This window comes from Pectinophora gossypiella, chromosome Z (assembly GCF_024362695.1).
Source record: "Pectinophora gossypiella chromosome Z, ilPecGoss1.1, whole genome shotgun sequence".
Classification (NCBI taxonomy): domain Eukaryota; kingdom Metazoa; phylum Arthropoda; class Insecta; order Lepidoptera; family Gelechiidae; genus Pectinophora; species Pectinophora gossypiella.
Window position 1 is genome coordinate 21,540,837 of NC_065433.1, and position 12,672 is coordinate 21,553,508.

At 38.8% G+C, this 12,672-nt stretch overlaps 3 protein-coding genes across 3 annotated transcripts; all 3 read left to right on the forward strand.

Moving 5' to 3' along the window:
- Window positions 1-3,881: 3,881 nt before the first annotated feature.
- Window positions 3,882-5,796, forward strand: LOC126379991 (larval cuticle protein A3A-like). The gene is made up of 2 exons (XM_050029037.1): window positions 3,882-3,919; window positions 5,398-5,796. The coding sequence occupies exons 1-2, from the start codon at window positions 3,908-3,910 to the stop codon at window positions 5,794-5,796; spliced, it is 411 nt and encodes a 136-aa protein (XP_049884994.1). The 5' UTR covers window positions 3,882-3,907.
- Window positions 5,797-7,039: 1,243 nt separating this feature from the next.
- LOC126379977 (outer dynein arm-docking complex subunit 4-like) lies at window positions 7,040-8,818 on the forward strand. The gene has a single exon (XM_050029022.1). The coding sequence runs from the start codon at window positions 7,040-7,042 to the stop codon at window positions 8,816-8,818; it is 1,779 nt and encodes a 592-aa protein (XP_049884979.1).
- Window positions 8,819-10,596: 1,778 nt separating this feature from the next.
- On the forward strand, window positions 10,597-12,375 carry LOC126379978 (outer dynein arm-docking complex subunit 4-like). Its single transcript, XM_050029023.1, has one exon. The coding sequence runs from the start codon at window positions 10,597-10,599 to the stop codon at window positions 12,373-12,375; it is 1,779 nt and encodes a 592-aa protein (XP_049884980.1).
- Window positions 12,376-12,672: the final 297 nt, after the last annotated feature.

The following is a 12,672-nucleotide window of genomic DNA, read 5'->3' on the forward strand; positions in this document are numbered from 1 at the left end:
CTATACAGAAATACATTACAACACAAGTGACAAAGTTAAAATGAACAAAATAATATTTTGAAGGTACCTACCCAGAATATATAATTAATGAATAACCTTTACTTATGTTTTTTCGTTATAAAATTTCTCAAAATTAATTAACCTCTATATATCACTATTGCTCGCCATAAATTGTGACAAACATTCTTACAACTCTTATTAATTGGTTACCTACATAAGTTTTAACAAAATAATAATATAATCTTAAGAGATACTTAAACAAAAATATACTACTTAACTTGTAAAAGACAAAAGATATTAAATACAAAAAAGTTAGCCATTATTTTAAAATACTATTCACTTCACTATCACTAGAACTATCTTCTAAATTACTTGTGTCTATAAATACTATATCAGATTCAAGCGGATAAAGCTCTCTGGCTTCGGAAGAAAGAATCATTCCCTTTTGCTTTGTCATTCGAGGTCGAAGACTCGTTATCACTGGATCAGAAGACAATAGAAGATTATGCAAAATGTCTTCATTTGTCGCTGTCCTACTTATTTTTCTGGAATGGTTCTCTCTGTATTTCCGAAAGTCTTTGTTACGAGCTTCTGCTGCTTCTTCAGATAGTTTTCCTATGGGCATAGCACCAAAAATGGATATAATTCAAAATTTTTATCAGTACTGTAAAAACACTGCAAAGATGTATGTGGAATTTTATCCATGGTATTACATGCCATCGAGCTATTGATCCATGGAGCAGATATAATTAAACATTTTGGTGCTATGTCCATAGGAAAACTATCTGAAGAAGCAGCAGAAGCTCGTAACAAAGACTTTCGGAAATACAGAGAGAACCATTCCAGAAAAATAAGTAGGACAGCGACAAATGAAGACATTTTGCATAATCTTCTATTGTCTTCTGATCCAGTGATAACGAGTCTTCGACCTCGAATGACAAAGCAAAAGGGAATGATTCTTTCTTCCGAAGCCAGAGAGCTTTATCCGCTTGAATCTGATATAGTATTTATAGACACAAGTAATTTAGAAGATAGTTCTAGTGATAGTGAAGTGAATAGTATTTTAAAATAATGGCTAACTTTTTTGTATTTAATATCTTTTGTCTTTTACAAGTTAAGTAGTATATTTTTGTTTAAGTATCTCTTAAGATTATATTATTATTTTGTTAAAACTTATGTAGGTAACCAATTAATAAGAGTTGTAAGAATGTTTGTCACAATTTATGGCGAGCAATAGTGATATATAGAGGTTAATTAATTTTGAGAAATTTTATAACGAAAAAACATAAGTAAAGGTTATTCATTAATTATATATTCTGGGTAGGTACCTTCAAAATATTTTTTTGTTCATTTTAACTTTGTCACTTGTGTTGTAATGTATTTCTGTATAGTATTTAACATAGAACTAAGCTTATAATAAATTAATAAAACATAAAACTGAATTTTGAAATGTTGAATTTTTTGTCTTTTTCTGACCCATTTCTTTCAAAGAATTGCAACTTTAGGCAGATGCTGATTTTGCATTTGAGTAGTCAACTAGACAAAGATTACAGAAAATAAGGTCTCGCGGCTGGATCGGTATGGACTTGGCAGAAATTTAACTGTCTTTGATACGTTTCATACAAAAAAACAGAAAATGTTTTTTTCTGACCAAAGTATAAACTTTAGGAAAAAATGACCTAACATAACATTTATTGTGTTTGATTAGCTCTATCTATTGGCATAATCAAATATGTGATAAACGAAAGTTGAATCGTAAGTCCCTGCAATAGCACTTTCGACCCAATGTGTGTCGGGACAAACCCTTTTCAGGGTTTCACGACGTCAAATTATCACAATCAACAAATATTTGTACCAATATCCTGTAACTATAAACATATAAAAAATAAATTCTTAAAATAAAATAGGGGGGTGTAAGTGTAACGTAGGTAGGTTTTATTTTTAGATAAGGGTGCCCGTAACTTCAAAGAAAGTTGAAAGAAGTTTATCCTCGTACGGTATTTAACTCAATGGCAAATAGGGTAAGTACACCTTTCGTCGACGTACAAAACTAACGCAAGTAGAACTGCAGAAAGGGATTAGCACGTCATTATAATTTGGCAATTTTCAATTTTGATTTGTGTCAGATACTATGTGATAACATAATATAGGTACTTATACAAAAAAAAAACAGGAATGTTATGTAGATGAAGTTACGGATATATAGGATCCGAACCTATCCGAACGAATCCGTTTCGGTGACGGATATTAAACTTTAAAAAAAAAATATAAAAATTAAATATGGTAGGTTGAAATGATTTGACTTTATTTACGATTTTTTTTTGACGTGACTTATTGTAGATTTGCCGCAGATGGCATTAACTACTTGGCCGGACAAATAGGGAGCGCTGAAGGCTCTCACCCGGTACAACGTTTAAGACAACAGGCCTGAGGGTGCCCAGTTGGGCGCGAACCTCGGCTCAGGGCGTCGTCTGAGAGGAAAAATATTTGAAAGAATTAGTCGACCCTAGTGGGCCGATAGCGATAAGCGCTGAATGAGGGAAATCGTCGACCACGCCGGCGGGGGCGGTATCGGGGACCTGAAGTGTTTGGTGTCGCGAGCTGATTGGCTGCCTCTATGGCTAGAGTAATCGGGTCGTCGGGATCGTATATTACGTCCTTCGGACGCCGATACTTTTCAGTACCGTCCCTAAGCGGAATGTACTCGGAAGCCGCAACTACCAGGGGATTTGGGTGGTGCGGAGCAGAATCGAAAAAACGTTTGGAAGCTAATTAATTTGAGCCATTGGGCAATGGTTGGCAGACCTAGGTCAATGTGCAGATTTTCATTGCGAAGGAACCACGGAGCTCCCGTGGCTTTCCGCATGAAACGATCAACTTTATTTATAAGGAAGGTTGGATTGATAGGTAAAAAACAAAAATTGTAGTTTACAGTAAGATTCACCAATACTCGTATTATATCAAATCTTCAGATTAGGTAAGCGGACCTTAGGGGCAATTAGATGTAGGTAATTTCGTACACATATCATACAGGGTGTTAGTAACATCGTAACGAATACTCAGGGGGATGATTCATACCATGATTCTGAGTTAATATCAAGTGGAATTTTTCGTCGCAAAATTCATGTTTTTTTTTTATTTTTTTTATTTTCAATTCTATACTTTTGCGAAGGAAAATTCTACTTGATATTAACTCAGAATAATCAGCTGAATCATCCCCCTCAGTATTCGTTACGATGTCACTTACACCCCGCACAAGTACATACTGTATCCATACAAGTAGGTATGGGTGTTAGTGACACCGTAATAAATACTGTGGGGGATGATTCAGACCACGATTCTGAGTTAATATCAAGTAGAATTTTCCGTCAGAAAATTCATGAAAATTTTTGTTTTTCTTTTTGTTATTTTCTGTTTCATACTTTTGCGACGGAAAATTCCACTTCATATCATATCAGAATCATGGTCTCAATCATCCCTCAAAGTTTTCGTTACGATGTCACTAGCACCCTGTATATAATTTACATCAAAATTAATTTAGACTAGAATACTAGATATAATGTTAGACATTAGATACCTTTAGAATAGAGGAAATAAATATACCTACCCGCTACATAAACAAATAGCACCATGGCTTATTTTTCATAACAAACCATTCTTCAGAAGAAATAGGTAAGTACCAATAAATCGCCATCACTGCCAATATCAGGACATACATTAAAATTTGTTTGTAAACCGCGAGGTGTGCACTGTGCGCAAAAGTGTTCGCGTAACGAAACTTTCTTCAATGAGGCGTCGGTATTGTCCTCACGTTCCATGTTACGCAGTGATCGATATAAAACGGGCATACACTTCGGGACATCCACAGTTCGACTCTTGGACTTGCTTCTACCCCACACACACAACCATGGACACCAAGGTAAGCCCATAGCGAAATATGTGAAAGCGAAATGTTACACATAAACTGAATAAATAAGTTATTCAACTTACTTATTAACTTATTCAAAGTATTCGTTTGTGTTTCTTTTAGGTACTTACTTAAAAGGATTGTGATCTTTGTTCTATCATTTAGTTTAACTAATAGTGTTGTAAAGTTTGTTGGTAGTCACGAAATGGATCACCATTTCGCAGATACCCCAGGGCGAATATCATACCAAATTTCGTATGTCTTCTTCTATAGTGGGTTGTGAGATGAATTACCAACATCGTCAACCATGGTGTCAGGGTTATTATTGAGCCGCCAAAGGCTCCTGACATGGCTCATGTAACGACTACTTACTTACATCAGTAAGTAGTAACCAGGACCAACGGCTTAACGTGCCTTCCGAAGCACGGATCATCTTACTTTTTGGACAATCAGGTGATCACCCTGTAATGTCCTAACCGAACTAGGGATCACAAAGTGATTTTTGTGATATGTCCTTTCCGGGATTCGAACCCGGGACCTCCGGATCGTGAGCCCAACGCTCAACCACTGGATCACGGAGGTCGTATTTCGTATGTTATCGTGTACTTACTACTATCCTAAATAATACCTAAAGTATTACTAATTAGAGTTCTTAACAGTAAACAGCGCGAAAGTCGATATACTCGTAAAAGCAGAGCGATTTCCTATTTATCAATTATTGAAAGATAATTAATATTGCCCACACGCGTGTTAACGATTAGAAAGTAACGCTTGTTTAGTTTATCAATAACGTGTGATGAGACATCGATTTGATTTATAAGGACAATTCCTTATATGTGTGGTTACGTAAATGCGATTACCTAAGTAGGATCGCATTGATATTCATGATGTTTGTTAGATATCTAATCGATTAAGAAAGGGCTAATGATGTAACTTTGTATCCAATTTGACTTTATAATTTCAAGTAAAAAAATCTTCTTAGGTCTTTGTTTATAATTCCAAAATAATCAAACTAAGTAAGTACTTCAATGATTATTATAATGTATGTCGTTTCCATGTCCCGGACTTTTGGACGGCGAGCGACGAGCCGAAGCCAACACGTAGAGGCCCCTTAAGACAATTTAATCTAAATGAGTTGTGACAGCAACCGGCGATTATTCCTGTATACGGTCACGAGCATTAATATGTATACATTTTGGTACCATGTCACATTAACTTTTTTGACAAATTGAACTGTAAGTCTCACTAAATGTCCAATATGTTAGTGCGACAGAGTCCTAAAGTGGGTACATTATATTGCTCATGTCTGTACACTATGGGAGTGCAATGACAATCCCCGGTTCGTGTAGGACTATTATTATTGCGTATGGCAAAAAATATCCTATGTGGATCATATATACCTCTATTATCTAGATTAAGCTCCAACTTCAGTGATAAATATATTTCATAAACATACGGCAGCGACTTGATACCATCTCTTGTATTTTCAGATTGTAGTATTCATCTGCCTGATGGGCGCAGTGACCGCCAGTGTGGTGGCACCAGTGCCCGTGGCGCGTCTAGACCCGTACCCGCAGTACTCGTACGGGTACGACGTACAGGATGCGCTAACCGGCGACTACAAGGGCCACCAGGAACATCGGAACGGAGACGTAGTCACCGGCTCCTATAGTGTAGTGGATCCTGACGGCACTAGGAGGATTGTGGACTACGCTGCGGATCCCTTGAACGGGTTTAACGCGGTGGTGCGACGCGAGCCCTTAGTGGCGCGTATTCCGGCCCCGATAGTGGCCCCGGCACCTGTTCCCGTCGTCCCCCGCGCCCCCGTCTTCGCCCCCGCCCCCGCGCCCATCTTAGCTCCAAGGTTACCTAGTCCCTACTTCTTCTAGATGAAAATTACAATTTTGTTTGTTACATCCTATTTTTATAAGATTTTGTATGACTGTAATTTATGTTATTAAAATAAATATGATACGTACCAGAACAATGTCTTTTTTTTGAAAACAAGGTGTTCGATGTTCAAGTTCAAGGTGATAAAAAAATTGAATTAAATTATTATGTTCTTTATAATAACGGCAGTAACTGCTGACGTTCCGAAGGCCCCGGGTTCGAATCCCGTGGGGTCATATCACAAAAATCATGTTGTGATTTCTAGTTCGGTTTGGACATTCCAAGCCGGTCAGCCGATTGACCGAAAGTATGATGATCCACGCTTCGGAGAGCACGTTGATCAATCGGTTCCGGTTACTATTTACTTAAAGTTAGTCCGTAGTCGTTGCATGAGCAGCTCCTTTGACGGTTCAATAGTAACCCTGACCGGTTGATGAAGGCGGTTATTGATCACTACCCACACGAGAGAAGAAGAAGACTCAAAATCACAAAAATAGAACTCAGTGATGTTTATGTTACTTGCAACAAAGAGAACATAATTCACTACAAAGATAATATTCACTCCGCGGAGGTCCGTGATGCTTTATGTATTCGGCTTTTTGGCGGGAAACGGGAACGGGACAGTTGCTTTCTTCATTGAGTAATCTAAATAATTAATACGAAGTGGTGTTTTGTGGTTAATGATCGCATTAAGTTAGTCGGAAGACATTCGCGAGTGTTATTATATTGGAGTATTCAATAAACAAAGTGTATCTCCTTATTTTCGCTTCGTGTCAGGAAGCCGCTTCATAACTCAAAAGTTTATGCGGACTTTTGAGTTAATTCGTTTGGGGTTCGGAGTAGGAGTCTACTCCGAGGGTGGAGGCTTAGGTTTCATCATCATCACCTTTCATCATTTCATTAATCATCAAGAAAAAAATACGTCAGACATGGCTGTATGGGCATAGTTCCCTTTGCCTTACCCTTCGGGGATACCAAAACAAAAAAAAAAAAAAAGCTTTATGTATTCACTACGTTGTAACTTGCAATCCTTGGTTATTGGCTATGTCCCTTTGCCTGTTCCATCTCGGGGCAAATTTAACAAAAAAAAATCCTTGGTTATAGACGTCAACGTCAGATATTCTACATCTATGTTGTAATTGTTGTGAATTTTAGAAGATACTCTTATAATTTTAAGCGCTATTGCTTAGTATTCATTCGAAAGAATTTTATTTAGATAAAGTATTTTTAAAGTTTTCTGAAATGGAAGAGAAACAACTCTACGGTGCCCTTACGGTGTATCGTGAGAGAGGTGCTTACCTTCGAAGGCTCGAACAATTTGAGAAATCAAAGGCGTCATACGATGAGGCGTTTAAGAACGCCCCCGATAACGTCCGCCTGTTGATAGGCCGCAGTCAGGTGTGTGCCGATGCGGTCAAGCCGCAACAAGCGTATGCAGATGCTGAGCTGGCTCTCAAGCTGGAACCAAATAACATGAACGCAAAAAACATGCAAGCTAACGCCATGTACACTATGTCGGACTTCGAACGGTCGGTGGTCATAAACTATCGCGGGTCCAGAGTACGACGGAAACCACCCTACTTCATGGAGGGCATTATCCAAGGGTTAGAGACCATACAGGACTGTGTTGGCAAAAATGCTGGTCACGTGATGCTAGATTTCTTGCCAATAATACAAAAGCATGCAGAGATGCATGCGGATGAAGATGAACCTCAAAAAGTGTTACGTGTTTCACGTATTCCACATCCAAAACAACATAGAAAACTTACGCAAATGCAGGTGCGTAAACATTTGACTTTGTCACGAGTGCTTGCTATGAAATACCTCGGACCTATGGCTTATGATAAATTTTTCTTACAAGAACTTACTGACGATCCTCGGATAAAGTCCGCGAATTCTAAAGGAAGTAAAGTATTAAAAAGTCTAGTCGATGATACCCTACAAACGCTTACTGAAAGGCAAGAAATGTTGCGCACTCAACGCCCTTACTATACCGTAAAGTTTGCAGAAAAATCAATATCTGAGCATCAAAATAAATTTAAGGAACAATTACTACATAATGAGCGCTTAACAAACACACGGACAGCTGAACGGTTGGTGAAACAAGTGGAAGCAGCAATGTGGCGACGTCAAACAATGGAATTAATAGCGAAAGCTGAACGAATGCAAATATTTCTTGATGCGAAGACTCCACGTACTTTACCTGATAAAGAGTTATTTATAGATCGTTTATATAGAGCGGTAGGAGAAGGTTATTTGGTGCAACACAGACTCTCATATAGACTTAGCGAACGCGGGCTCCGACGACGCATAGCTTTCTTAATGGGACTACCAGTGGGTCGACCCAAATCTTATGATTCTGTAATAGCACAAGCTCCTACTCAAGTCGATATAAAAGTAGCTCTTGAAAAGGTAAGTACAAGACTCGAAATGTGCGAAAATTCTTATATGAAATGTTGGTTAATGTACGAAATGGCTCGGTTACTAACGACGATGAAAAACTATGCGCTCGCAAAATTTTACGCTAAGCGATGTCAACGTGAAGCTCAAGAGCTGGGCAGCGTGACTTGGTGGATGAATGGGTGCTTCGTTTTGATCGGCGGAGACATGCAGCAAGGAAATACAAATGAAGTACGCATACAAGTGGAAGAGGCTTTCAATTGGTCAGTGCATATGCAAGATCCAGATCAACTGAAGGCTTTCCTTCTGAAGTGTTCGGAAATGGCTGCTGAAACGATCACTGTAGACGAAACTAAAGCGATAGAACAACGTGAGAAGCAAATTCTGAAAGTAATGGATGAGACGGCACGTGTCAACACTCAAGTGTTGTTCAAGCGGATAGCAACGTTACCGCCCAGACGACGGTTCAATGTACTGCCGCTGAAGCGGGAGCACGCACCCATGACCTCGGAACGAACGAAGCGCCGTCAAATGGGTCTCACCGTCATTCCGGGAAAGGAGAAAGGCCTACCCCCGGCACCGAAGTCAGATACTCTTGGATTTCAGATATTTGATTTGTAGTAGTATTGTATTTTTTATTTTAACTTTCTGTAATAAAAATAAGTTTAAATAAGTTTCTGTCTTATTCATTTAATATTTAAGGCAATAAGTACATTAATAAATTCTCAAAACTCCCGGAAAACTTTCCAAAACTACTTACTATTATTATTCCCAACTACCTCCGTAGTCCAGTGGTTGAGCGCTGGGCTCACGATCCGGAAGTCCCGGATTCGATTCCCGGTGGGGACATATTATAAAAATAGTTTGTGGTCCCTAGTTTGGTAAGGACTTTACTGGCTGATCACCAGATTGTCCGAAAGTAAGATGATCCGTGCTTCGGAAGGCACGTTAAGCCGTTGGTCCCTGTTACTACTTACTGATGTAAGTAAGTAGTCGTTACATGAGCCATGTCAGGGGCCTTTGGCGGCTCAATAGTAACCCCGACACCAGGGTTGATGAGGTTGGTAATCCACCTCACAACCCACACGATAGAAGAAGATTATTATTCCTTAATATTTATTCATTTGTATGAAGTACTGCCATATGGTTTACATTCAGCATTTGCTTAACTCTAATCTTAATATTATAAAAAAATCCTTTATATTTTCTTTAGATAATATTATTATATAACAATCTTACTGACTTATCAAGTGCACTGCACAGCTTAATCCAAAGAGAATACGCCTAATCCCGACCTAATCCACCCTCGTGGCCTTAGGCTACCATAGAGTAACACGGACCACCGCGGCTACATTAGGCTTCTTTCACACTAGCGTTTTTTCTCGGCAGAGCACGCGGCGGCGGCGGCGATTAGACGCGGAGCGTTATTGTAAATATTTTAATCTTACGTACGACTCTGTAGGGGGAAGGGTTATGCTGATCGTTGAGTTGAGCGCCCTGAGCGCTCCACCTATGACCCGCCGAGTATTGTATACTATTGTATATATTGTATACCACCAAAAATTACCAATTTCGCATTCGTCCTATCTTTGCATCAAATTATTATTATTTTATTCTTTAACATATACACTTCTATGGCACTAAGTTTGACGCTAAGGTATTATTATCGTTTTACTACAAAATAACCACCAACGCGCAGTGGAGCTGCGTGGTGGAGTATGCTCCATACCCCCTCCGGTTGATTGAGGGGAGACCTGTGCCCACCAGTGGGACGTATAGGTATAGGCTGTTAATGTTTGTTTTTTTTTGAACAAAATAAAATACAATAATTGAAAACAATATGTCATGTGACCCCGTCCCCCTAAATGTTAAATTTTCTGAGATTTTTATTATTTATCTTTCTAGTTTAGATTAAACTCTATCTTCGTTCCAATATATAAATGTATTATTGTATGAGTTGTCGTTTTTTTTTACAGATCGAGATCACAAAGACGTTGAAAAAAAGTTACATCTATGCGCCCCCTTAATTTATTAACTTTCTGATTTTTTTATTACTCGATATAATATCCACAACAGTAATACATATTCCATGCAATTTCACCTAGGCATCAAATATGGTTCAAAAGATACAGCCTTTTAAAGGTTGAACTTTGAGACCCGACAGACAAACGGGCAGATGCAAAAACTTGCGCAAAAGCGGTCGGACGTCTCGTAGAGAACCATAAAAGTACTTTAAATCCATTACAGGAGTCAATTGTTTTTAGTAAACGAACGTCAGATCTTTATTCGATAGTGATAAATATAATAATATAGACAAATATCAAAGTTATTTTAGCTTGTACTTATTTGTAAAATAATAAGAATATTGTTTGTATAATAAGTTTACATAGTGCTACAATATGGAGGAGAAACAACTCTACGGAGCTCTTACGGTGTACCGTGAGAGAGGTGCTTACCTTCGAAGACTTGAACAAATTGAGAAATCAAAGGCGTCATACGATGAGGCGTTTAAAAATGCCCCCGATAACGTCCGCCTGCTGATAGGCCGCAGTCAGGTATGTTCTGATGCAGTCAAGCCGCAACAAGCGTATGCAGACGCTGAGTTGGCTCTCAAGCTGGAACCGACCAACATGAATGCCCGGAACATGCAAGCTAATGCCATGTACACCATGTCTGACTTCGAACGATCGGTGGTGATGAACTATCGTGGATCGAGGATACGGAAACAACCACCGTACTTCACGGAGGGCATTAACCAAGGGCTAGAAACCATACAGGACTGTGTTGGCAAAAACGTTGGTCACGTGTTGCTAGATTTCTTGCCAATAATACGAAAACAAGAAGCAAAACGTGTGGGCGATGACGAACCTGAAAGAGTATTACATGTTTCACGTATTCCTCACCTCGATTATAAAAAAAGACTTACACAAATGCAGGCGCGTAAACATATTACATTGTCTCGGGTACTTGCTAACAAATATCTTGGTCCTATGGCGTACGACAAATTTTTCCTTCAAGCACTTACTGAAGATCCATGCATAAAGTCGGCAAATTCCAAGGGAAGTAAAGATCTAAAAAAATTAATAAAAGATGCTCTAGAGACGCTATCTGAACGTCAAGACATGTTGCGCACCCAACGCCCGTATTATGCTATTAAAGCGGCTGAAAAATCTGAGTCAAAATATCAAAATAAATTTAGAGCACAACTGTTAATTAACGAATGCAGGATAAATACGCGAACAGCAGAACGTTTAATTAAACAAATAGAATTATGTTTGTGGAGACGCCGCATTATGGATATGATGGCAAACGCTGAACGAATGCAAATATTTCTTGATATGAAGACCCCGCGGACGTTGCCTGACAGAGATATGTTCATAGACCGTTTGTATAAATTAGTTGGAGAGGGTTATTTGTCGCAATATAGGATCTCGTTTAAACTTAGCGAGCGTGGACTCCACCGCCGCATAGCTTTCTTAATGGGACTGCCAACGGGGAGACCAAAATCTTATGATTCTGTAATAGCAGCAGCCCCCCGTAATGTTGATGTGAAAGTAGCTGCTGAGAGAGTATCGGCTAGACTTGAGATGTGCGAGAACTCTTATATGAGATGTTGGTTAATGTACGAAATGTCTCGAATACTTAACATTCAGAAAAATTATGCGCTCTCTAGATTTTACGCGAAACGCTGTCAACGTGAAGCCCAAGAAATAAGCAGTGTGACCTGGTGGTTGAATGGCTGTTTTGCGTTGATGAGCGGTGACATGCAACAGGGAAATGCTAACGAGGTTCGCGTTCAAGTAGAAGAAGCGTTTGAGTGGTCAAAGCAAATGCAAGACTCGGACCAAGTTCGAGCATTTCTTCTAAAATGTTTAGAAGTGGCTTCTGAAACAATATCTGTTGATGAACAGAAGGCAAACAAACAACGTGAGAAACAAATCTTGAAGGTTATGGATGAGGACACTCGTGTGGAGACGGGAGTCTTGTTCAAGCGTATATCGCGGTTGCCTGAAGGGAGACGCTTTTCAGTATTGCCGCGTAAGCCGGTGCAGTCGACGATGACGTGCGAGCGGCGCAAGCGCCGGCAGCGCGGCATGTCTATCGTGCCTGGCGAGGAGAAAGGGTTGCCAAAGCCGCCCAAATCCCAAGTTCTTGGTTTTCAGCTATTTGACATTTGAGTTACCTAGTTAATTTTTAATGTGTTATGTGGTGTTCGAACTAAAATACACCGTATGATAGTAATAAATGTATTTCATCTATTAATACTTAAATGTTATTATTGCGACAATAAGATTTTAGTAATTTACTTAATGAGTTCTGATTAATTTAATTTTCTAAGTGTATTGTTATATTATTCATTTCGCTTTAAATAACGTTTATAATTAGTTATTATTTTTAATTGCTATTATTATTGTAATATTTTAGGAGCTCCTTTAATATAAAAAAATAAAAAATAACTATTGTTTTATTGCCTG

Excerpts from the sequence above, each read along its gene's own strand:
- LOC126379977 (XM_050029022.1), top strand. The coding sequence starts at position 7,040 with ATGGAAGAGAAACAACTCTACGGTGCCCTTACGGTGTATCGTGAGAGA.
- LOC126379978 (XM_050029023.1), top strand. The coding sequence starts at position 10,597 with ATGGAGGAGAAACAACTCTACGGAGCTCTTACGGTGTACCGTGAGAGA.